Source organism: Spermophilus citellus, assembly GCF_964194105.1.
Source record: "Spermophilus citellus genome assembly, chromosome: 16".
NCBI classification, from domain to species: Eukaryota; Metazoa; Chordata; class Mammalia; order Rodentia; family Sciuridae; genus Spermophilus; species Spermophilus citellus.
Window position 1 is genome coordinate 86,547,493 of NC_138196.1, and position 23,323 is coordinate 86,570,815.

Here is a 23,323-nt window from a genome sequence, read left to right on the forward strand (position 1 = left end):
GTAAACGCACCGTCTTCAGTAAAACACCCAAGACCTGTCTCACAGAAGAAAGGTTTAGTATGCCGTCAACTTATGGGCTCCCAGTGGGGGAGGCCAACCCCAGCAGACCTCACCCAACCTTGTGCCTGCCGTTTCTCCCCAGCTCCCCCTGGCTGGGCCAGTCCTCAGTGACTACAGTTCTCTGCAGAGTATGTCACCTACAGCCACAGGCCAGGTGGGACACTGCATCAGGCAAAGCTGGCCACCCTTCCTTGGTGGATGTGCCCTTGCCAGATGTTCTGTTGCCCTCTGGGGTTTGCATCTGTTTTCTGACGGTGCCTGCTGGGCTGACATGTGACAGTCGTTCCCTGCTCGGACACCCACCCAGTCATTGGGCGTCCTCCCAAGCTAGGCATGGCAGCTGCTGGAGACGTGCCAGGAGGCCAGGCAGGCACCACCCTGTGAGCCTGGAGCCAGTGACATCTCCTGCGGCAGGGGCGTGAGGGTGGCTCTGTTAATAGTACCTGCCACTGTGGGTGCTGAGTGACAGGCTCTCGCCCTCACCAGAGAAGCAGTGCCTGAGAAGGGCTGTGGACCAGCCTAGGCCCTCTGCTATCCTTCCATCCCTTCTGCCACCTGAGGATCCGGCCTGTTCCCTCCGGGGACGTAGCCACAGTGCGAAAGGAGGCTGGGTCCCTATCTGACACTGAACCCACTGCTTCTTGACCTTGGACTGCCAGCCTCCAGAACCAGGGCAATCAGCCTGGGATTGTGCTGTCATAGCAGCACAAGGACTGAGACCCACAGGAAGTGCCCACCAGGCTGGGCACCAGACACGAGTCGGCTGGTGCTGACGCACCCAGGAGCAGGCCTGGCACGCAGGGCCATGTCACCATGCGTAACCACAGCGGCTCCCAGCCTGGAGCTCCCCGGCTGTGCAGTGGAGGCAACGGTACTTCCTGCAGGGCTGCCAGTCAGAGAAAGAGGGATATCAAGAGACCCTTGGGTTGAGCTGAAGCATTGCCACCATGAGCAGAGCTACACCAGCTAGGCCACACTTTGGGGAGCGGTGGGACACTGAGAGGAGCAGGCTTGGTGCTAGATGAGAAGGGGTGGTGGACAGGACAGATCCCCTCCCTCAATGAAAACGCTTGTCCCACGTTCTGAGTCATTCGGGCTTCCTGGCCCATTTGGTTATCCAACTTTGGAAAAAAAAAAAAAACAAAAAACATGGACACCAAGAAATATTTCCCATCAGAGAAAGCACAGTGCCAAGGTGCGGCACCATGGCAAGCCAAAGAGCCAGGCCGGCCCACGGAGTGCTTTCCTCCCATCGTCACCAGGGGAGATTTAAGGCCAACACTGCCCCATCTTGAGTCTTTCAAGTGATTGCAGAACCCTTGACTGTTACCTGAAGCCTCCCAGGTAATGCCTGTTCCAACTCCACCAGAGGAAGCCTGAGGCATGAGGCATGGGTCTTGATGGTAGCCAGCGCGGCCACTGAGTGGGCTGGCAGGCTCACACCAGCAGGCTGCTTGCCAGCACTGCCAGTACCACGCGACGTGTCAGGTCCGCTCTCACGCTGGTGGGGGACAGGCACCGTGCGACCTGGAGGGTGCTACCATCCACGGGGCGACAGAGGCACAGGCTACTGGGTCCCAACATTCCAAAGCCTTGTGCTCCTCACTGACAAGCCCCTACTCAGAAAGGAGCCATGCGTGCAGGACACCCCACTGAGCGGGTAGGCTGGCGGTCCCATCCACCAAGAAAGAGGGCGTCAAGTGTGGACCCCTGAGGAGGACAGACTCCCAGTGAAGTGCAGAAACCAGTTCAGCCCAGTGCTTGAAAGTGCTTCTCGAGCACGTGAGGTTTGACCGTCACATTTGTTTCCAAGACAACATATCACCAGGTGTGCAAATACTACCTGGGTACAGCGTGGTAAAAGCCAGGTGCATTGGAGACCCCTTCTCAAGAGCTGGTTGCAGGTCCTGGTCAGTGAGGGAAGTTCACTTTAAGAGAAGGAAACTGACATTCATTCGGGTTCTGTAAACATCAGTCACTTTATTAAACTTCTGCCCAGTGGAAAACCACTAGCTTATGCTGGTTCCATGGGACAGGGCAGAACGGAGCAGCCATCAGGAGCAACAGGGTTCTTAGTTAAGGATCTTAGCAGGGACATAGCTTAAATAATTTTAGGATGAGATAAATAGGCATATATCTTGATCTAAATACAATCAATAAAGTTAAAGCACCAGTCATCAAAATACACTATCCCAAGAGTTCCATGATGCAAACAAGCAGGGGTCACATGATTTTAAGAGCAATAAAAACATATTTTCTGCAAGCACTTATTCAAAGGTGCTTTGATAAAAATATACTTTCACTTTTAATTATGTACTTATGGGGAATAAAATGTTTGTAGGTCTGTCAACACTGCTAAGTTGGTGTGCAAATTCTACCTGGGTACAGCGTAGTAAAAGCCAGGTGCATCGGAGACCCCTTCTCAAGAGCTGGTTGCAGGTCTGCCCAGGGCCACTAGGGTCAACCACACACCTCAGGGAAGAAGTCCTCAATAACTTGCCTTAAAGTCCACAGACAAATATCAATCAAGGATTCAGGGTCTGGCCTGGGTACCTACAGGCAACAAGTAAAAACGGCTCTGAAATCCAGACATATCTGCTTGCTGAACACTTACCTTATTTTGTCAATTGAGAAATATAATGTCAATAAAATCATTTAAAAATCCTTCTTGATTAAAAAAAAAAAGTGGAAGTTTTTATAACTTGCACTCCCGTCAGGGCAGGTGGCATCCTGGGTGGCAGTCTCCTACCCAGGGCCACCACAACGGCTCCACTGCCCCTAGGTGGTACCATTACACACCAGCTTTAAAAGGCCATACACTGGGCCTTCCTTAGGCCAGTCCTTTCCAACAAAAGGAAAATGTCTTTGGGGCACACCCACCAGGAGCACTGCAGTGTGCCTGCCACCAGGGCTCCTCCTCCGAGCTAACTGCCTGCAGGAGCAAGCCAGAGGAGTCCAGGAAGTCACAGTGGCGAAGATCTGCTCCAGAAGGTGAAGGAGGCCTTGTAATACTCTGTGGCTACTTCAGAACTAACACTAGTGACTAGAAAGTCAGGGTTTCACTTAGCTTAGATAGTCAAGACCTTATTTGTTACAAATGTCACTGTTCTCTGAGCTGTGGAACCCATGTGCTGCATCCACAGACACAGTGGCCCGCCTGGTCCCGACTACGGCCACTATGGCTGCTTCTTCTGCAGCACCTGACCGTTGGTCCTCTCTGGCCGGCTGCTCTTGGTCTCAGGCTGTGCAAAGTTCCAATCCACTGGATTGAGAAGCTGCTGGGTCTTCTTATGGGTCCAATATGGATTAATGATGAGTGTGAGCAGAGCCAGTCCAACAAGGAACAGTGCGAAATGAGGCAGGTACAGGCTGCTGGCGAGGCGTCCCCAGTGCCAGAAGCACACCCACCACATGTGGTAGGTGAGGACCATGCGGCAGTGAAACATGTGGATCATCAGCCACTGGTTGAGCTTCCAGAACAGCGTCTCGGACCAGCCGGCCTGCGGACCAACAAACGGGTGTCAGCATGCAGCCAGCCAGCCTGCTCACACCTAAGGAGGCCTCATCCTCTGCCAGCAGCGGGCTTTCTGGCCAGGGCTCCGTGCTCCCTGTGTTTCACTCTCAGAGCACCTGGCTCTGAACCCGAGCACCTGAGCCCTGGTGAGCCCTGCTGGCACCTCACCTGCCAGCCTTGTCACTCTTGATTTCTGCTCCCTGAAGCTTTGATTTACCTTGAACTTGCACACATGGGGAAAATCAGCTCTGCTTATGTAGCAACAGCAGAAGATAGATGCCATCAAGCCCTGCACCTTGACTCAGGAAAAGAACTTTCTAGAACAGAGAAGCTCAGGGTAAAATGCAGGTCCTGGTTCACTTTTGTTTGTTTGTTTGTTTGGTACTGGGGATTGAACCCAGGGGGGTAACTACTGAGCCACACCCCCAATCCCCAGCCATTTTTATATTTTATTTAGAGACAGGGTCTTGCTTAGTTGCTTAGGGCCTTGCTAAGTTGCTGAGGTTGGCTTTGAACTTGTGATTCTCCTGCCTCAGACTCCTGAGATGCTGGGATTACAGGCATGCACCTCTGCACCCGGCTCTGTTTCAATTCTTAATATTTCAACGTCATGAGTCCTTGGACACAGGCCAAAATGGACTTGCCTTAACTATGTTGAGTGATCACTGAAGCTAGTTCCAGCATAACTACTGGGCCTGACCCATCAGACCAGGAACACAAGGGGCAGGGCCCTGCCCGATGCAGACCAAGGTACTTCCTGGTACCAGCTCCTTCCCAGGACTGGGATACTGTCCTGCACTTGCAAAAGGACATCAGCAGCTGGAGCAGCCACACTGGATGCAGGGCAAGCGAGAGAGACAGGCAGGGCCAACCTCAGACACACGTCACTTCAACTTCCACAGTGGCTGAATAAACAAGACAGGTATGCTGCTCTCACGCTGGCCTGAAAGTGTGCACACCACACTGGCAAAAAACAGGGGATGGGATCAAGACACAAGGAATTATCTTGGTGATACACAGGAAAAATAGACAAAGAACTTATGTTTCATTCCAAACATTGTGAATGTGCCCCTGAAATAACCTCCTGAGAAGGCAGCAGATCAGACATACCTGCTCTTCCTCACACTAGACGATGTAGTTACTACCTTTGAACAGGAAACCTGCATGTGGAGCAGCCTGGGCTTACATACCAGTGTGTGCACGTGGCCGTAATCCTAGAGGTTCAGAGGCTGAGGCAGGGAGATCATGAGTTCAAAGCCACCCCTGGCAACATAGTGAGTACCTGTCTCAAAATAAAAAACTGAAAAGGGCTGTTGCTCAGTGATTGGTTAAGTGTCTCTGGGTTCAATTCACTTCTTTGGCATCCTGGGCTGTGGTGTGGAAGTTCATGTCCCAAAGACTGAGTCCTGAGGCTCATTTATTACGGATTCTAACCACATCTAGACCCAGCCCGAGGCATGAGCCACCCTGTGAGCCTGGCAAGGCCACCTTAAGTCAGGCTGGCCTCTTGTTTTGATTTATATCCTTTAGTCCTGTCAAGTCAGACTCAAAGATGGGAAATTCCAGGATCCAGACGCTCTACTCTGCAACAATCCATGAGCTTTATTAGGAGCTCAAAAGAAGTTGGATATTTTAAACACAGCCTTTACTTATAACACTTAGTATTTGAAACAGGACAATAAAAAAGCAGAGCCCCCGAGTCATACCGACCCTCAGCTGCATTAACTCAGGAGGTGCACTTCTGGGGTGGGTCTGCTGGCCGTGTGCAGTTAACTCGAGGAGGGTAAGAAGTAAATGCTTGTCTCCATCCTTCATAAACTGCACCCTCAACACCAACCCCAACAGTCTCTCACTAGTGGTCACTCCACCTGTGACAGTGTCCCCGAGGTGCTGAGGGCTCCAGGGATGGCCCCACCACACCTGAGGAGCAAGCACCTGCAGAAGCCCCTCGCTGGGAGGCAGGCCCTCCAGGAGGTGCAGGCCACTCCTGTCTTGGTGGAAGGACAGGATGTGGGGAGCCCAGCCAGCCCCAGCCCTGACTTCCTGAGGAATGCAGACAGGAAGACCTCCATGTCTGTCTGCCTTCCTCTCCTTTCCTTGCCATCCCCTTCCTTTCTCCTGTTTTTCCTCCCACACTTTTTTGGTGTGTTATTGTACATTTTTTTGGTGTGTTATTGTGAGATCTGCTGTGACACATTCGTCCATGCACACAACGTGACAATATAGTTGGCCAATATTACTCTCTAGCACGTCCCCTTCCCTCCAAGCCTCCCACCTCTTGCCCCTTTTCCTCTATGGACCTCTCTTTGACCTTTAGGAGACACTCCCACCTTTGTTTTCTCCATACGTAAGAGGAAACACATGACCCTTCAATTTGACTCATTTCACTTAACGTGATGGTCTTTAGTTCCACTCATTTTCCTGCAAATACCATAATTTCATTTTTCCTATGGCTGAATAAAACACAGTTGTGTATATACACCACATTTTCTTTTTCCATTCTTCCCTTGATGGCCACCTGGGCTGGTTCCATAGTTTGGCTATTGTGAATTATGCTGCTATAAACATGGGTATGCCTGTGTCACTATAGTACAATGACTTTAATTCTTCAGGATAAATACCAAGAAGTAGGATAGCTGGATCATACGGTGGTTCTATGCCTACACTTTTGAGGAGCCTCCATACCAATTTCCATATTGGTCATATTGATTTGCATTTCCCTAATTGCTAATGATGTTCAACATTTTTTTCACGTATTTGTTGTTCTTTGTATTTCTTCTTTTGAGAAGTATCTATTTAGTTCATTTGCCCATTTATTACTTGAGTTATTTGATATTTTGGGTGTAAAATTTTTGAGCACTTTAGATATTCTAGATATTAATCCTCTCCCAGATGAGTAGGTAGCAAAAGTTTTCTCCTATTCTGTGGGTTTTCTCTTCACATTCTTAATTGCTTCCTTTGTTATACAGAAGTTTTTTAATTGATGCTGTCCTATTTATTAACTCTGGGCATTATTTCCTGAGCTTAAGAGGTTTCTCTCTCTCTTTAAAATTTTTTCAATAAAAAAAAATTAAAAAATTAAAAAGACATTTGTAAACTCGTTTTCAAAACACATGCATTATCACAAGCACAGCACCGAGACCTTAGTTCAGTGACACTGTACATCTGTGAGCAAGCATTCCCAAGAACACCATGCTCTGCATGGCAGGGCTGCTTTTGAGACCCTGCTTTTCAGTGCAAGAGGAATAGGTGGGCAGAGAGCTGGCCAAGGCCCCTCTTGCACATATTCCTTCATCCTCAGGATGCCTATGCTGGTACCCATGCCAAGTCAGGGGCAGGGAATTCACAGAGAAAACTAAATCTCCACATAACATGGGCAGGTGCTGATAGAGCCCCAGGCCCCAGAATTTCACCTAAGATGGTCCCCCACTTACCAGCTGCTACATATCCACTCTCGAGGCTGGCACAGAACGCACAGGTGGGTGGATGTGTAGTGACTTTTAGTGTGATCATGGCTCCCACCTTCCTCTCTGGTGAAGCCCACCCAATCGCTCCTGCCACAGACAAGCATGTAACCTCAAACCTCACCCCTCAGGGATCCCTGCAACTCCTCATTAGCCTTCTAATGGTGGGAACTGTTTGTCTCCAGTGGCTGCAGGGGACGCCTGGTACTGCGGACTGTGGTACCCAGCTCATGCATCTTCACTGCACATGCCTCAGAAGGGCCCGTGTCCCTGAACACTCCTGTCACCTAAAGACATAACCAACTATCGCCCAAATGGGGTCATGGCAAATGCAGGTCCTAGCACAAGGCTGGGCACACGACACAACTGGGTCTCCAAAAGTGCGTGTTGTGCTGCTGGCTCTCCTATGACACAACAGGCCTACATCCAGTAGATCCTGAAGCACACAGCTGGTGCTGCACAAACGCCTGTCACACCAACTAGGTGACACGCCATGCCATCACCCACTGGCTCCTGAAGGCTGGAACAACATTTTTATACTCATTCATTTCCCTTCACAAAGCTTACCTATCACAGTGTTCTGATTGAGAAGTGCTCCAAAATATGACCTATATGTCTGAATTATTAAACACTAGTGATATTTCAAGTTCTGTATAAAATACTCTGTGAACAAGGTAATATATCATAAAAGATTGCAAGATTCTTACCAAAAAAATTGTCAAAAAGGATTTAACATGAAGATAATTTTGACATCAAAATGAGAATCCTCACCATGTACAGAAGACACACATTAAAAATATGCGTCTTCTAAACCAAAGGGAAAACCTGGGCAAGTCTCCACACTAGGGGCCAAGTCTGGCCACTTGTGAACACCCTGTGGGCACCACGTGGCCTGGGATCAGCATGGCCATCTGAGCCAGGGCGAGCGAGAACTAAAAAGCAATAAGGATATATGTACACATAGGTATTACTTCAAAAATTTTTTTAAGCATTGAAAGAAAAAAAAGCATGTTTTCAAAAAGAAAGCAAAGTATCTTAAGGAGCAATAAGTATGTAAAGCTTAAAATCAAGAAATCAATAATAAAATTGAAGTTAATAAAATTCGACTACACGAGCTTCTTCCTATATGGGTGGGCTGTGGTTCTGCTGCCGATGGGTCCACAGTGCTCAGCCAGAGGTTAAATGTTCAAGGCACCTTGTCCTGCACCCTCTGCAGTAACCACCTCCCATAGAAATGCTTACCTTTAAGAGCATCCAGGAAATGCAGGTAAAGGGGGTACTCATCTCCAGCAGCAATGTGGTCATCGCTAGGTAGTGGCCAGCTCTGAGATTGATCGCTGAGCCTAGATATCCAAGAAAGGCAAAGAGGTGGTGCACAACCAGGAACAAGTCAAAGGTACGGAAGAACATGTTGGACAAGTGAACGGCCACATTTTCAAAGAAGAAGAACCCTGTGGCTGTGGTGATGTGGAACCAGCACCAGTTTTGCTGGCCAAGCGCTTTGTCAGCTTGAAGCACAGGGTCCCACAGCAGAGCCCACAGGCCCGCAGCTGTGCTCTGGACGCCAAAGACAGCCCGCGTGGCTGCCAGGTCCCAGAAGACCTTCTCTCTGGCCCTTAGAGAACGGTAAGTGGCGTTGAGGGAGGACGACAGCTGGTGGCAGGCCACGAAGACACCCAGATAGAAGACAAAGCCTGAGACCACCAGTGTGGAGCGGATCTCCCAGGAAGCATAGTCCAGGTCAAAAATGCTGTTGGATGTGCCCCCTTCGCTCACAGGAGTCATTGTCCCAAACCGTACACCAGAGTAGTCCTGGGGCCAAGGACGGCTGGGGGCTGCTGGGCCCTGTGCTGTGACTTGTGGAAGGAGACAGTGCAGCTCGCGCTGGGATCTTCATGTATCCGCCTTTGATCTGAAGAAGAGAATGCACCGTATGTTGACTTTGCAGAAGGATGCATCACTGCCCCAGAAACACACACTCAGAAATACTTCTTTAATTCTGTCTCCTACTCCTATGCACTTACAAAGACCACAACACTGCACGATCACTCCCATGGGCAATACAGGAGAGTGAGCAAAAATGAACTCTGGATGGAGTGGCACACCCATAAACGTAAACGTGAACGTAAACGTGAACAGGCAGGAACACTGAAACCCGATCGCACTGGGCAGCACACTTCCTGCGGATTCCACAGGCAAACAAAGGCAGCCCGTCCATCAGGTAGATGACTCACAGTCCACAGGAAGAACATCTAGGTTACACTGTAATAGTTTTAAAGACTTTACTTCCAGAGCCTGAGAGAACATTGTCTTGGTGCTCCAGTTTGTTTGGTGAAGCTGTGTATGAAGCTATACATGTCCCATTTCAAAAATTCACTTTCTCCTATTAACAGTGGCTGAAGGCAGAGGAGATACTCTGAACCATATCAATGTATTTATCTACTCAAAAAACACATTCATCTGGGTGTGGTGGTACATACCGCTGATCCCAGCTACGGGGGAGGCAGAGGCAAGAGGACTGCAAGTTTGAAGCCAGTCTGGGCAATTTAGTGAAACTTTGTCTCCAAAGAACATAAAAAGGGATGGTGTGTTGCTCAGCAGAGAGCACTTGCCAAGCATGTGAGGCCCTGGGTTCAACCCCCAGTACTGCAAACAAAAAACAAGTTAAAATAAAGCAATAACTGTCCTCTGCAGCAACGTAAAAATATAAGTTCATTTGTTCCCTGTACTTTCTATATTTCTGCTTTTTTACTACCATTTCCTATTCTAACTTAAGTCTGATAAACTTGTACATCACACAGTACAGGTCCCACATTGTACTTCCAACAGACCCAAGAACTCCCTGCCTCCGTGCTGGGAGGTAGCCATCTCAGTTGTCCCACTGTCAACAGCACGAGCTTGTTCTAGGGACCTGTGTTCCCATTCCTCATGTTATTTCCTTGGTTAAGGCACTGGTGGGGCTTCCCAAAGCCAGTGGGGTATGTCTGCCCAGGACCTACAGGAGTCTTCAGGAATAACCCACCTACCCCTCTGGACTCCATTCCCAACATCCCCTCATCTCACCCCATGCTAGAACCTTCCAGTTCTCCGAAACATCACATTCTCCTTGACTGGGCCTCTGCAGTGCTGAGACCCCCTGCTGCCTACACTAAAGGCATTTGTTCCAGACATCTTCCAGGCTAGAGGAAGTGCCTCCACTGTAAGCTCCTGAAGCACTTTCTATCTTCTCCACTCCTACACCCAAAATGCACTCTAATGGCTCACTCCAACCTCCACCAGACAGGCTCTCTGAGGGCACAGCCCGTACCTGCCTGTCCACTGTTTTATACTCTGCTGGGCGATGCAATGTCTGATACACAGCAGGTATTCCTGGAATATCTGCCGAATACACAGATTGTAAATTGTGCTCAAGTGGTCAGATCTACCTAAGATTGGACCTATTTTATGAAACTGGAAAAACCAGTCTCGGGTTCTCAGAAGTGAAGAAACCACTCTGCTTCCTGACCACGATGTCCTGAGCTGCTTTCCTCTGCCATGACATTCCACCTCACCTTTGACCCAGATCTGTGGAGTCAGCTGTCTGTAGACTGAAACCTCTGAAACTGATGAAGTAATTTTTTTCTTCCTCTAAAAGTGTTCTTGTCAGGGCTTTTGGTCACAGCAATGAAAAAGCTGACTGAAACAGAAATCGGCACAAAGAGTGGGGTCCCTGTTGGGACCAACCTGACCATCTGGTTCAGAAGAATTTGGAGCTGGTGTGTGGGGGGAAATTTTTTGAAAAGTTCAGCAGTGAAAACTGGAGAAGCTTTAGAATGTTGTAACTGGAGCTTAATGAACCACTCATGGGAGGTCAAAAAACCAGAATGCAAACAAGACTATGGACAGTAAAGACTAGGCTCATGAGGGTTCAGAAGAGGACTCTATTGGAAATTGGACTAGCAGGCATTTGGGTTATGTTCTGGCTTGGAAGTCATTTACATTTTGCCCAGGTCCTGAGATTTTCTGTGAGCCTAAATTTAAAGATGATGGACTTCTTAATGTGACACAGGAAATTTTGAGGCAGCACAGCAGTCAGGTAGTGGCATGGAGAGTGCTGGTAGCTTTTAACCAAGTTTACTGTGATTACCAGGAGCAGAACAGAAAAATTTCAAAAACTTGGAAGTTTGGCCAGAAAACTGCAAGTAAAACTGTGTTCAAGGAAGGTATGGTTGGTAAAGTGATTAGGGCTACTAAAGAAATGCTAAATGCTTTACCCAGAACCATAGGAAAGATGGCTTGATGGCATCTCGGGAGTTGGCAAGACCATACCTATCTCAGGCTCAAGAATGTAACAGAATTCCATTGAGAGGAGACCACGGGGGCACTCTACTTGCACAGAGGAGCCTAACAAGTTGTTTCACCAAGTACAGCTGCCCAGGCATTTAGAGGTTGGTGCAACTGTGGTCCAGGAGGCTTGGCTACTGCTTGAGATGGTGTCAGAGCTTGGCATAAATCACACGGTACTGGTTCTACAGGAATGCAGGATGGGTTAGGGGGCCATGAAGGCTTCCACTGAGAGGCCAGGAAAAGTATAGTAGAGTTGGAGTCCTTGTGGGTTGCCCCTGAGAGAGCAATACATGGAGATGTGAAAAGGAAGCCAAAGCTGCAGTAGAGACACCTCCACCCCAAGAGAGGCCAGTAATGTGAGATATAAGCCAACAAAAGTTGTAGGAATTAAAAAGAAAGAAGCCAACAGAGAAACCGCCACCAGCAAGGTCATAAGGCAGAGCTACACCAGTCCTTTAGAGAGAACATCATGAGGCCATGTGCCCCAGATGCTAGACATGGAGCTAGACTTGTTTACCCAATTGGATTTCAGTCTTGCTTTGGTCCCATTTCTTCTTTCTAAACCTCTATTTCTCCCTTGTGGAATGGAAAAGTTACTCTGTGCCATTATATATCCGATATAACAGAGACTTGGACTTGGACTTTTGGGTAATGCTGGAACCAGGATGGAATGTTGGATTTAGACTGGGTGTCCCCCAATGCTTGTGTGTAAGTCCATGCACGCAAGAAAGCTTAGAGGCAAATGATGGAATTATGAGAGTTTTTAACCAAATCAGTGTGTTAACTGGGGTGACTGTAGGCAGGTGGGGAGTGGCTGGAGGTGGGACACTAGGGTGTGTCTTTGTGGTTTATATTTTTCCCCTGGTGAGTGAAGTTCTGTCTGCTGTTTGCCATGTCTTGAGTGGCTTTCCTCTGCCATGATATTCACTTGAGGCCCAGAGCTATGGAGCTGGCAGTCTATGGACTGAGACCTCTGAAACCATGAAGACCAAATAAACTTTTTCTTCTCTTAACAAGGAAAAACAAAACAAAACAAAACTGAAGGAACCTGTGAAGCTACCTACTCCAGCCCTTTGTTTATAAAACAGGCACATGAAATCGGCCACCCACAGGAGCCTCTGCAGCAAGGATGCAGTCTGCCCTGCACTTCCTCAGGGTCAGGAGTGAAGAGCAGGATCCCCCCCTGGGGCTGTTCCCCAGTGCTCTGGGAGGGCCTCCAGATGACAACCATGAGTAGGCAGGCTGGCGCCACCAGGAGCACTACACTAGCTGTCTTCGCCAATTCCTGGAAAAACATCTTAGGCCACACCCCTAATGACACCAAAAGCCCCAGCTCACATGAGCCCATGCCCACTGCGAGTTCTGGGGTTTATTACAAATGCCAGAAGAAACCCCTGGAACTATTAACTCCTGGATTTGAAGGTGGTCATATAGTCAGAGGCAAGAACCCAGAGACGTGTGTTCTTTCAACTTTAATACAGGTCATGTTGTGTGAACAAAACTCTTTGAGTTGGAGGAGAAAAGACCACTAGCATTCACATCTCTTCTGGAATTCAGATGGCTCCCTGTTGTTCCACCCCTAGTACCTTCTTGGGGTATGTGGACTCTGATGGATGATGGCCAGAAGGCTATTCTGTCCCAAACCAACACTTCATGGCTCATGCCTCTGGTTGTGTTATGGTAAGAATCCAGTGGACTTACACATCTCCAAATTTAACAATGAACCAAGAGACTGACCAGAGACCTTGGCCCTGGTGTGGTCTGTACTTTCTGACCCATTGACATTACAGGTGCAGACCTGCTTCAAGCCAAATCCAGAGCTGTGGGAGGAGACAAACCTTAATCAGACCCTTATTCTCAACACGGAACTGCAGCCCACTAAGTTATACTGCACAAAACTGAACTGCTGAAACATACTTATCCTAAAATGACTGCTTGTGCTTTTCCCCGAGTCAGTCATGAGATCGGGGCTACAGTTCCCATTCTGCCATGATTGCATCAACATGCTCTGGGCCAATCTACCCAGCTTCGTGGGGCCTCTGCTTGGCATAGGTGGGTCCCCAACTCCAAAAAGTTCTGCCTGCATCCACCTTGTGGTGTGATGGGTACAAGTGCTGTTTCAGGAAGGTTCTGAGTAGGTCAGATTGGAAGGGACCCAAGGACACCAGCACTAGATCAAGAACAGCCCAGTCTAGTGGGTTCTCATCTTGGTTTTGCTAACTAAAAGCTAAAAAATAAGCTGGGCTAGGCACACGCCGTAATCCCAGCTACTCAGAAAGCTAAGGCAGGAAGATATCAACTTCAAAGCCAGCCTGGAAATTTAATGAGACTGTCTCAAGATTAAAAGTAGAGATAGAATGCTTGGCTAGCATACAGAAGGCCCTGAATTTGATCCCCAGTACCACAAAAACACACAAAAAAAGAAGCTAATAAAATAAATTTCTCTCTTAACCACATTAAGCCCAAGTGTCTAAATATGAGAGGAAGAAATATACAGAAGTACAGAATAGTAAAGGGCTGAAGCATCTACCATGTGCCAGGCACATTTGGCTGGCTCAATTAATTTTTAATTGCAGAGACAAAATGGTTCCCAGGTATTCTGGGCACCTTTTTGGAAACAGGACCATATCTAAAGGAAGAACTGCATACAGATCAAGCAGGCAGGCCAGAGTTGAGACCCAGTAGGCCCTACGGGAAGGCCCAGGCAAGGTGCCAGTTACATACGGAAACAGCAGATCATAAACACCAGAGCATCACCAATTCCCTCACCTGATTCAGTGCTCAGACCTCCTGGTTATGCAAGTCCCCACAGCAGTGTGCAGAGAGCCCCTGGGCAAGCCTGTGCATTGGTCTCCCAGTGCCATTCAGCATCCTCCAGCTGAGAAGGCAGAAATTGCCTGACTTGTACTCAACTGCCTGAGCCTGAGGGTAGAGAGCCAATGCCCCCACCACCTCCGCCCCCCCACTGCAGGGTCCCAGGATTAGCTGGTCAGCCTTCCCAAGAGTCCTGCAGAGCCCTGAAAGCTGCTGTGAGGCATCTCATCCTGAGTCACCAGGTGGGAGCCCAGAGAGGTTCTGTTGGGCCTTTGTCTGGTGGGCAGCACAGATGGCTATGTGACAAGCTCTACTTCTCCTTCTGCATATATTTCTACTCCCTGGTCTGACCACTTCCCTCTCACCTGAGGCAAAAAAGGCTGCTGGGGTCACCACTGTTCCCCCTGCACTCCTGCCTCCCATCAGCCTGGAGTGAGGCCTAAAGTGTGCTGCACAGCTGGCGTCACTGTGGCCTCTAGGGCTGCATCAAGTCCTCCCGTTCTCTTCTCTGCCCTTTGGCCTCACTGGTGGAGGCAGGGCTGGGAGAGAAGGGAGCCTGAAAGAGCTGCCACATCAGGACCAGCCTAAAGCCCCATCTCTGAAGATCTCTGCTTTCTTTGGGAAAACATTTTTTCAACCCTGTTCTTATTCTTTCTCTGATAAGGTTCAGTTGTTCTACTTCAGTGAATGTTGCCTTTAAAAAAGTTTGAATACAAATTAATAAGAGTGCCAGTCCTGTGCTGCCATGTAACCAGGTAGCCTTGTCACCAGGAGCTGGGATACAGCAGTCACAGGACCCTTCATCTCTGCCTGCCCCAAATCTGAAGACAGCTCCTGCTCATTGAGGATGCCAGCATTTTGTGTTTAAGGTAGTTCATCCAAGCCAGTCACGGTGGTGCACACCTGTAATCCCAGCAGCTTGGGAGGCTGAGGCAGGTGGATAGTGAGTTCAAAGCCAGCCTCAGCAACCGTGAGGCACTAAGCAACTCAGTGAGACCCTGTCTCTAAATAAAAAACAAAATAGGGCTGGGGATGTGCCCCTGAGTTCAATCCCCAGTAACTGCCCCTACCCCCTGCCAAAAAAAGTCGTTTATCCAAAACTTGGAAATGAAGTCAAAGAGGGAAAACTTTTTTGCCAAGCCAAATCACTGTTTCAGAAAACCTTCAGGATCACTTGACTTTTAGGAAAACTAAACACACTTATTTACCACTGATAATGACCAGACAGTCACAATCTGCAACATCGGGGTTAACCTACAGAACACTGATAAGGTTAGTTAAATTTCCTTTCCACCCAGGATTGCTGAGGGCCATTACGAAGTAGGAATGACGCATCGAAATTTCCTTGCCAGCGTACCCCATGTTAAATTCGCTGTTGACCTTGCATGTGTGTTTGAGAAAGGTGACCCTGCTCAACGACCAGGGAGGATCCAGGATTAGGGTGTGCCCTGCAGTTTGAGGAAGTATCCTGCTCCTTGGGTTAAGGGCGTTCCCAGTTTAAGACCTTGGATTTTAGGGAAGTTCGATGTTGAGGATTATTGCTGCTGGAATTAGGGCGTTCCTGCTGCCTGAGCTCCCATTGAGTTCTCGTGAGATTCAGAGAGATTTTGGGAAGAAAGCCTCGTGGAGGAGGTGAATTGGGTGGCAGCAGAACTGGGATTGCCCCAGAACGTGTGTGGAGGCCGGTGTGAGTTCGGGAATAAAGAATTGCTGTTTGAATCTACAAAGCAAACTGCAGGGCACACCCTAATCCTGGATCCTCCCTGGTCGTTGAGCAGGGTCACCTTTCTCAAACACACATGCAAGGTCAACAGCGAATTTAACATGGGGTACGCTGGCAAGGAAATTTCGATGCGTCATTCCTACTTCGTAATGGCCCTCAGCACAGGATGAAGAATAATCCCAAGGCTGGGTTTCATTACACAGTGATACCAATTCTGTAACCAACCCAGCAACCATATTTTAGTATTCCTTTTATTCACTCACTACAAAAATCCTACTTCTGCATATTATCTGTGAACTGGCATCGTCATCCTGGTAGGTCCTTTATTAATGAGCTAAATAACAATGGCATGGGCTGTTTGCATGAGAATTATACTTCTAATATTTTGAGAATCACACATGGGCAGTGGATAAAATATTTTTCCCAAAATCAAAAGAAATACATGCTAAATTAACAAAATTTTAAAAATATAAACAAGCATAAAAACACAGAAATAAAACCTTGTAATCCTCCTACTTGGCTCTAAGCACTATTGCAAGTTTTTGCTACCTGTTGGGTCAATCTTTTTTCTAGATACACATCCCCTCCTCCTGGCTTTTCTTAAAAAAGGATAAAAGTATATAAGCTACCTGTTTCTTTTCTTTAGTGATGTGTTATCACATTTACCCTGCTAATCCTCTTCCAGGTACTTGTGTGTGGCTGCAGAGACCTATCTTAGGGATGTGCCCCCAATGCCTCAAGGTTTTACCAGTTTCTACCATAAAACATTCCCTAGTGAACCTCTCCGAGGCCACCCAGAGAACCTGCTGTTTTAGCTCTTTTCAAGGAGACTGAATGCTCAGGGAGATCTTCATAACAGAAAGGGCTTAGAAGAAGAGAGCCAGTTCATCACTGTTTCCATAGCAACTAGGGTCTGGGGGCCAGGGCCAGCAGGCTAGTGCTGTTTCTGGAAGGTTCAAACTTTTCACAATTCCTGAAAAGTTTAAGTAAAAAACAAAATATGGAAAGGAGATAAGCAGTAAATGGATGGTGGCAGATCACACAGAAGGTGAAGTCAAACTGCTTCAGCAACTGCCACCTCTCCCCAGTCACTGGAGAGTCTACAAGGGCACAGGTGGCACCCCGCGGTGACTCAGCCAAGTCCCAACTCTGTCCCTCCTCTCCTACTGGGACCTGCTCCCAGTCCAGAGTCCTCCCACCCAGTGGCGACCCAGCCCTCGGCGCCCCTCGCTGTCCCTTCGCACCCCGTGAGGAACTGACCCACAGCTCCCCTCGCTGTACCTCGAATCCCATGAGGACACGGCCCACGGCGCCCCTCGCTGTCCCTCCCACCCCGTGGCTACCCGGCCCTCGGCGCCCCTCGCTGCCCCCTCGCACCCCGTAGCCACCTGGTCCAGCGCGCCCCTCGCTGTCCCTCCCGCGCCGACCCCGCCCGCCGACCCGACCCACGGCGCCCCTCGCTGTCCCTCCCACCCCGTGGCTACCCGGCCCTCGGCGCCCCTCGCTGCCCCCTCGCACCCCGTGAGGACACAGCCCACGGCGCCTCTCGCTGTCCCTTCGCACCCCGTGAGGACACGGCCCACGGCGCCCCTCGCTGTCCCTCCCACCCCGTGGCTACCCGGCCCTCGGCGCCCCTCGCTGCCCCCTCGCACCCCGTGAGGACACGGCCCATGGCGCCCCTCGCTGTCCCTCCCACCCCATGGCGACCCGGCCCACGGCGCCCCTCGCTGTCCCTCCCACCCCGTGGCCACCTGGTCCAGCGCGCCCCTCGCTGTCCCTCCCGCCGCGTCGACCCCGCCCGCCGACCCGGCCCAGGTCCCGGCCCAGGTCCCAGCCCCGCCGCGGCGCAGGCCGGTCCGCGCCCCTCCGCGCTGGGCAGCGGGTCGGCCACGCAGCGGCGGCCTGCCCGAGCCCCCACGCCCCGCACGGCGGGCAGCTCACCGCGCCGCGGCACCCGACCCAGCCGGCGCTCACCTGGCCGCGGCCCCTCCGGCGCGCCCCCCGGGCCCGCGCCACCGACGCCACCGTCGCGCGCTCACGCCCGCTGCCGCAACGGCGCACGCGCACGCGCACGCGCACCGCTAGGGGGCGTGGCGACGGCGGGCCCCGCCCCGGGCGTTCCGCGGTTCCGGCCCGCGGCCGCCTTTCGCGTCCTGGGCGGGTCGCCGGAGCCCGGGCGGTTCGCTGAAGGGGGTGGCGGAAGGTCTCCGGGGCGAGGTCTGCCTGTCTCCGTGCAGGGGCGTCTCCGGGGGCCGCGGGACCCCCGGGGACCCCCTCACCCCGACCCACAAGATCCCGCCACGCAGACCCCTGCGGGGTCCTTGTCCACCCGGAAGCCCACGCACACACACCCCGCGAGGCCCTGCCCCGGGGAGCGCCTGGCCTCCGAGGGTCCTGGAGGCTGACGGGCCTGTGCAGAGGTGTAGGGGGGTGGAGGCACACCCACACGACATGTCCGACCTGTCCTCTGGGAGAGAATAGCCTCCAGCCTGTCCCACAAACTACCCAGAGCCAAGGACATCCTGGGGAGGCAGGTGACACCTGGGCCCGTGCAGCCTTTCCCTTAAGAAAAGGTGACATGAGAAGTGCGGAGCTGTTCTGTTAGTCTGAGTGAGGCTGGCCCTTGAGGCAGAAGTTCCTTAGAGTTGCCCAGGGCCTCTGCCTGCTGGCGTTCTGAAAAGAAGTTTGCCTGCACCACCCTCCTGTCCAGAGACTGGGCCTGGAGGCTGGCCTTGGGTGTCCTCGAATGGGACCCTTTAGAGCAAAGACTGGCAGATTCTGGAGAACCCAGCCTAGCACAGAGAAGGTGGCTCTGGAGTCAGACCCGAGGCAGCACAGCCTGCGGTGGGTGTGCACCTGCTTGCTTCTGGGTCCCGGAGGTCGGTGCTGCAGTGTGGATGCAAGACCAGCCAGGTGCTTTGGGATTTCTGGACCTATCCAGGGAGGGCAGGTGACCAGGAGCAGAGCCTTCCCTAAGGCCTTTTGTAGCTAGATGACTCTGTCACCATCAGCCACACTACAGATCTGTTTGTCTTATTTATTTATAAATAAAAACATTGTGTGGTTGTTTTATTTATATGTTTTTTCAGTTATTTGATTTTCCTGTTTCTTCCTGCTAAAATGTGAAGCCTGAGAGTGGGACCCCAATTTTGCTCCCTCTGTCCCCACACCTAGAATACTACCTGGCACTTAACAGATGATCAATAAGTGTTGAAAGAACAAATGAAATTAGGTGCTTTCTATAACAAGAAATCTCCACCCACCCTGCCTGCCCCCACCCAAAGCCTGTTAGACGACAATCCTTCAAAAATGTCTCCTGAGGCAAATTAAAAACAGGATGGACCCTGAGACTTGCTTTTCCCCCTTTCCTGCAACATGTCAAAGACACCTGCCTTATCACCCTCAGGACTGTTCTGGGCATGAAATAAGTTTAAATCATGAGTACAGTGTGAGCGCGTCTCCAGCACCTGCTGAGAAAAGTTGGCATTCTCTTTCACCTCTGGTGGTTGCTCTGATATTTCTTCTAGGTTTGCTGCTACCCTGCGTCCGTAGGTCTGTATGAAAACAAAGAGTGTGTGGGTGCTTGCTGCAGGCCAGCATCCAGGCCGCAGCCTTCCCTACTTCTCCGTCCATCCTCAGGGTGCTCTAAGGAGTGATGTTGGGACTGCCCTGCACCAGACCTGTGGCTTAGAAAGATGAGCCCTGACCTGCAGGTTAGGTCCTCAGCCTGCAGTTAACGATTGTAGGTAAAACCCAGGACACTCCAGTCGGACTTGAGGACTTTGGATGAAGTCCAGTGTATTCCTTCTCTCATCACCTGAGAAGCCCATGTTTACCACCTGGTCACTCACCTCCACCCACCCATCTTGGTCATCTGTCCCTCAGCTGCTCCCTCCTACACATGGAACAACAGTAAGGACATTCTTGATGAGCTTACTGTGCAGGACGCGTAAACACTGGCCTTGCTTTGTTTGTTCAGGTATCACAGGGTCTGCGCAGGCACCCCCAGTGTCCGCTGAGGTCCAGGTGAGTGCAGCTGAACTTGAGAGACACCCCACAAGTCTGGACCTTGAGATACTATTGCACTGGTAGTGTGGAAACAATTCACATGACTTTTTAAAGGAGGTGGCAATGAACATTCTTTTCCTGATCACATAGGCAGAACATGCTCCTTGCAACGTTTGGTTGTTTCCTTAAGAAAGACTTTTAAAAGACATTCACAGACTGGTGGTGCGATTTCTCCTCTCCTGCCTATTTCTTTCTGCTGAACTCAGCAAATGAGTTTTCAGAGGAAGTACCTCAGGGTGAGAGAGGGAGAAGAGAATTCCCATGATTTTAGATCCAAGAGCAGGAGTTCATTCAGTGGGCCCCAGAGATGGCCCAGTGCTTCCTGACAGGACTTCACACCAGGCCAGCAGCAAGCCGGAGGCTGTGCAAAGCCAGTCCAACAGGTCAGCTTTCCACCTGCCTGTGGCAAAGACACCCTGGACTGACTCCAGGTGGGATTCTAGAGGTCCTCAAGGAAGAGGCGTGGGCCAGTTTCAGCAGGAATCCTGCAGGATCCACTTAGTGAAAAATCCGCCCCCCTTGGTATCTGATTAAATTCCTCACCCGCCCTCAGTATCTTCACCACTTAAGCTTCCTCAGCAGGAATCCTGTTGAGTCCACCCTGCAGGGGTTAACCCCTAAACTGGATGTTCCCTCTGGGAGAGGTTTCACCTGACCCCGCCCTGCTCCTTGGCTGACTCCACCTACCCTGCATTCCAGTTGAGCCCACTGTCTCCCCTGTGGCAAGACCCCACTGCAGTTGCCCATCACCATCCTCCCTCAGTCTGAATAAGGATCTTGAGTAATTTCTCTTTAATTGTAGAAAATTAAAGATTCCTACAAAGTAAAATCTCATCAGAGAAATCTGTGTCTTCCTGAAATCATATCTACACAGGCAAGCACACTTGTGTCCATTATTTTTTCCTAAAAGCACATCTTTCTAAAAATGTTTGAGCCACAAAACAGTGCCTAGGGCTTGGATCCAAGAATACAGTAAAGGGCTCTGAGCTTCCTCGGGGAGCTACTGGCTTTTTGACCTTGGAGGGTCTGCGTGGCCTTCCTGAGCTGCCCTTGTAACCGGAGTGGGCAGGTCTCTGGTGACATGATGGATGCTCTGTGATCCAAGTCTGTGCTGTTGGGGTGTCCACCACACCACTGTGGGCATGATGTCCCTGAAGCTAAAGGTGGCACATGATAACCCTTCCACTTGGTGGGCCAGACTCTGCTATAACAGCCGGCGCTACAAAATGCCCTGAGAAGCCTGTGCTGACCCAGGGCCACAAAGACAGGCTGTGCTATATGGCACCTCCTCCAGTCAGTACCTGGGTTCATCCATGCCTGGAGATGGTTTTGGCTTTCACAACTGGGGGGAGAGCTGGGGAGGTGGTCCTCTTCTCCAGGGGAGATGCCACCAACAGCATCAGAGCAGCTCATAGCAGGAAAGCTCCATCCCAGAATGTCAGCAGTGCCCGGGTGGGAAATGCCTCCAAGTAACTCCACTCCCCTCAGAGAGGGACACAAATGTTCTGGGTGGGACCCCCATTCGAGGCAGGAACTCTAGGAGCAGGCACAGTGCTCCAGGTGGGAACCCCAGGACAGGGCACTGTGTGCTGGGTGGAGTAAATATCATCAGAGAAATCCTGACAATTACAACTCTTTGCCTGATCCCAAGTGGGACTTAGGTGACCTAGAGGGTTTTAGGAAAACTTTTTCTTGTTGCCTCTGTTTTGGGATAAAACCTCCCACAGGTACTCCTCTGCCAAGCCACATCCCCAACCATAAACAAAGTTCTTTTTTTTTTTTCCAAAGTGGGGTCTTCCTATATTGCCCAGGCTAGCCTCAAACTCCTGGGCTCAAGTGATCCTCTTGCCTCAGCCTCCTGAGATCTTACTTAGGGCAACTTTAAGAAATGCTTATCTTCTTTCCTTAGATATAGATAACCACTTTGACATATTTTCCAACACAGTGACTAGTTTAGGAACAGATCTATAGGCTCAAAGACAGCTTGCCTTCCCCATCAACACAAAGGATAAAGTGATGTGAATGGAACATACAGGCATATAAAAGAAATCTAGAGTTCAGAATGTCAGGTGAAGAGCTATAAAGTGGACAAATCCAGCAAATAACACACTGAATCAGTATATTTGTTAATTGACCAACAATGAAAACTTACCTAAGAGTTTTCTTTCCAGATTTTCCTCCTGGAGTATATTTGTAGACAATTACACTTGAAATGAAATGAAAAAGAAATTTGTAGACAAGGATGTGAAACTTTGGAACAGCTGCACAGGAACCACCAACAGGAAACAGGAAACACAACTGCCCAGATCTCATGAAGAGCGAGGCTCCAGATGTCCTCCCTGCCACCACGTTGCCTATCTTCTCACAGGGACCCAGACAGGAGAGGTGGAGCAAGCTGTGACCTAAATAATGACCCGGCCAGCACAGAGTTCATGAGCAATGAGGCTTGAGTCACTTGACACGAAGAGAGGAAGCAGTCCTCCCAAGAAGGAATGGGGTCACGATGCGTCCCACATGCTGGGCCACCTCTGGGTCCAGGCTCCAGCCTGTTGTTAGGCCTGTCACTGTGTGCGTCCAGGTGAAGAGATGGACGGGGTGCCACAGTGTGCAGAGGGCCCTGCCGTGGGCACGCAGCCCTCCCGGGGGATGTGACCCAGACAGAAGAAAGCCCAAGGCCATGTTTGACTGAGAGCTTCAGGTCCCCAGGAGAGTGCAGTGGGATGGCTTCATCCCGGCACGAGAGGAGGCCTCTGTGCTTCATGCCTTTCATGCTGTCAGAGGACACAGTCACGACTTTATTTGCTATTCCAGACATGGGCAACTCTTCATTTCATAAAACAGGAGGAGTGTTCCAGTGAGCGGAACTGGGAAGTTCCCCTGATGGACAAGGAAGAGCTGAAGGAAGCAGAAGCAGAGACACAGGGAGGCCGATGGTTTCAAAGTTCTTTCCTTGTTGTTAGGGATGGGGAGACGGCAATGGAACGTACCCACATGGGGCCGGGGCGCGGCTCAGAGGCAGAGGGCCGGCCTGGCAAGCCGAGGCCCAGACTCTGTCCCAGCACTGAAGGAAGAAGAGAGAAGAGGGCAAGAGCTGTGTGGGTGCTCCAGGTGGTCTCCCCTGGTGAGGGGGAAGCAGAGGGGCTTCACTGTCCAGCTCCCCCATCACACTCTGATCCGACAGGCCTGTGTGGAAACTGGCTGTGATCTCTCTTTGTCGCCGTTTCTCTGAACATCGGATGACAGCCAGTTTATGGTGAGGGACTGGACTTCAGCCTCAGTGACTACTCATTGCTGGGCCAGTGTAGGAGCCTCGTAAGAAACAGCAGCTGGCCTCCTCTCATTTTATTTAACCAT

General features: G+C 50.5%; 1 protein-coding gene across 4 annotated transcripts; it reads right to left on the reverse strand.

The window, feature by feature from the left end:
* On the reverse strand, window positions 1–17,974 carry CLN8 (CLN8 transmembrane ER and ERGIC protein). 4 transcript variants are annotated; one of them, XR_014019105.1, is made up of 5 exons: window positions 17,876–17,974; window positions 8,281–8,950; window positions 2,439–3,560; window positions 1,391–1,967; window positions 1–34 (listed from the first exon to the last, which is right to left on the reverse strand). XR_014019105.1 is itself a non-coding variant. In XM_081269107.1 (3 exons), exons 2-3 carry the CDS (start codon window positions 8,821–8,823, stop codon window positions 3,237–3,239), a joined length of 867 nt encoding a protein of 288 aa, XP_081125233.1. In that variant the 5' UTR covers window positions 8,824–8,950; window positions 17,876–17,974; the 3' UTR covers window positions 2,001–3,236. The 4 variants fall into 4 exon arrangements, 2 of the variants coding, with proteins under 2 accessions (XP_081125233.1, XP_081125234.1); XR_014019106.1 differs by lacking the exon at window positions 1–34 and having other exon boundaries at window positions 176–1,967; XM_081269107.1 differs by lacking the exons at window positions 1–34; window positions 1,391–1,967 and having other exon boundaries at window positions 2,001–3,560.
* Window positions 17,975–23,323: the final 5,349 nt, after the last annotated feature.

Bases quoted from the DNA above. Each gene is read 5' to 3' on its own strand.
- CLN8 (XM_081269107.1), bottom strand. From the start codon at position 8,823: ATGACTCCTGTGAGCGAAGGGGGCACATCCAACAGCATTTTTGACCTG. The intron at 3,561-8,280 runs GTAAGCATTTCT...GTTGGTCCGCAG, and splicing joins TTTCCTGGATGCTCTTAAAG to GCCGGCTGGTCCGAGACGCT.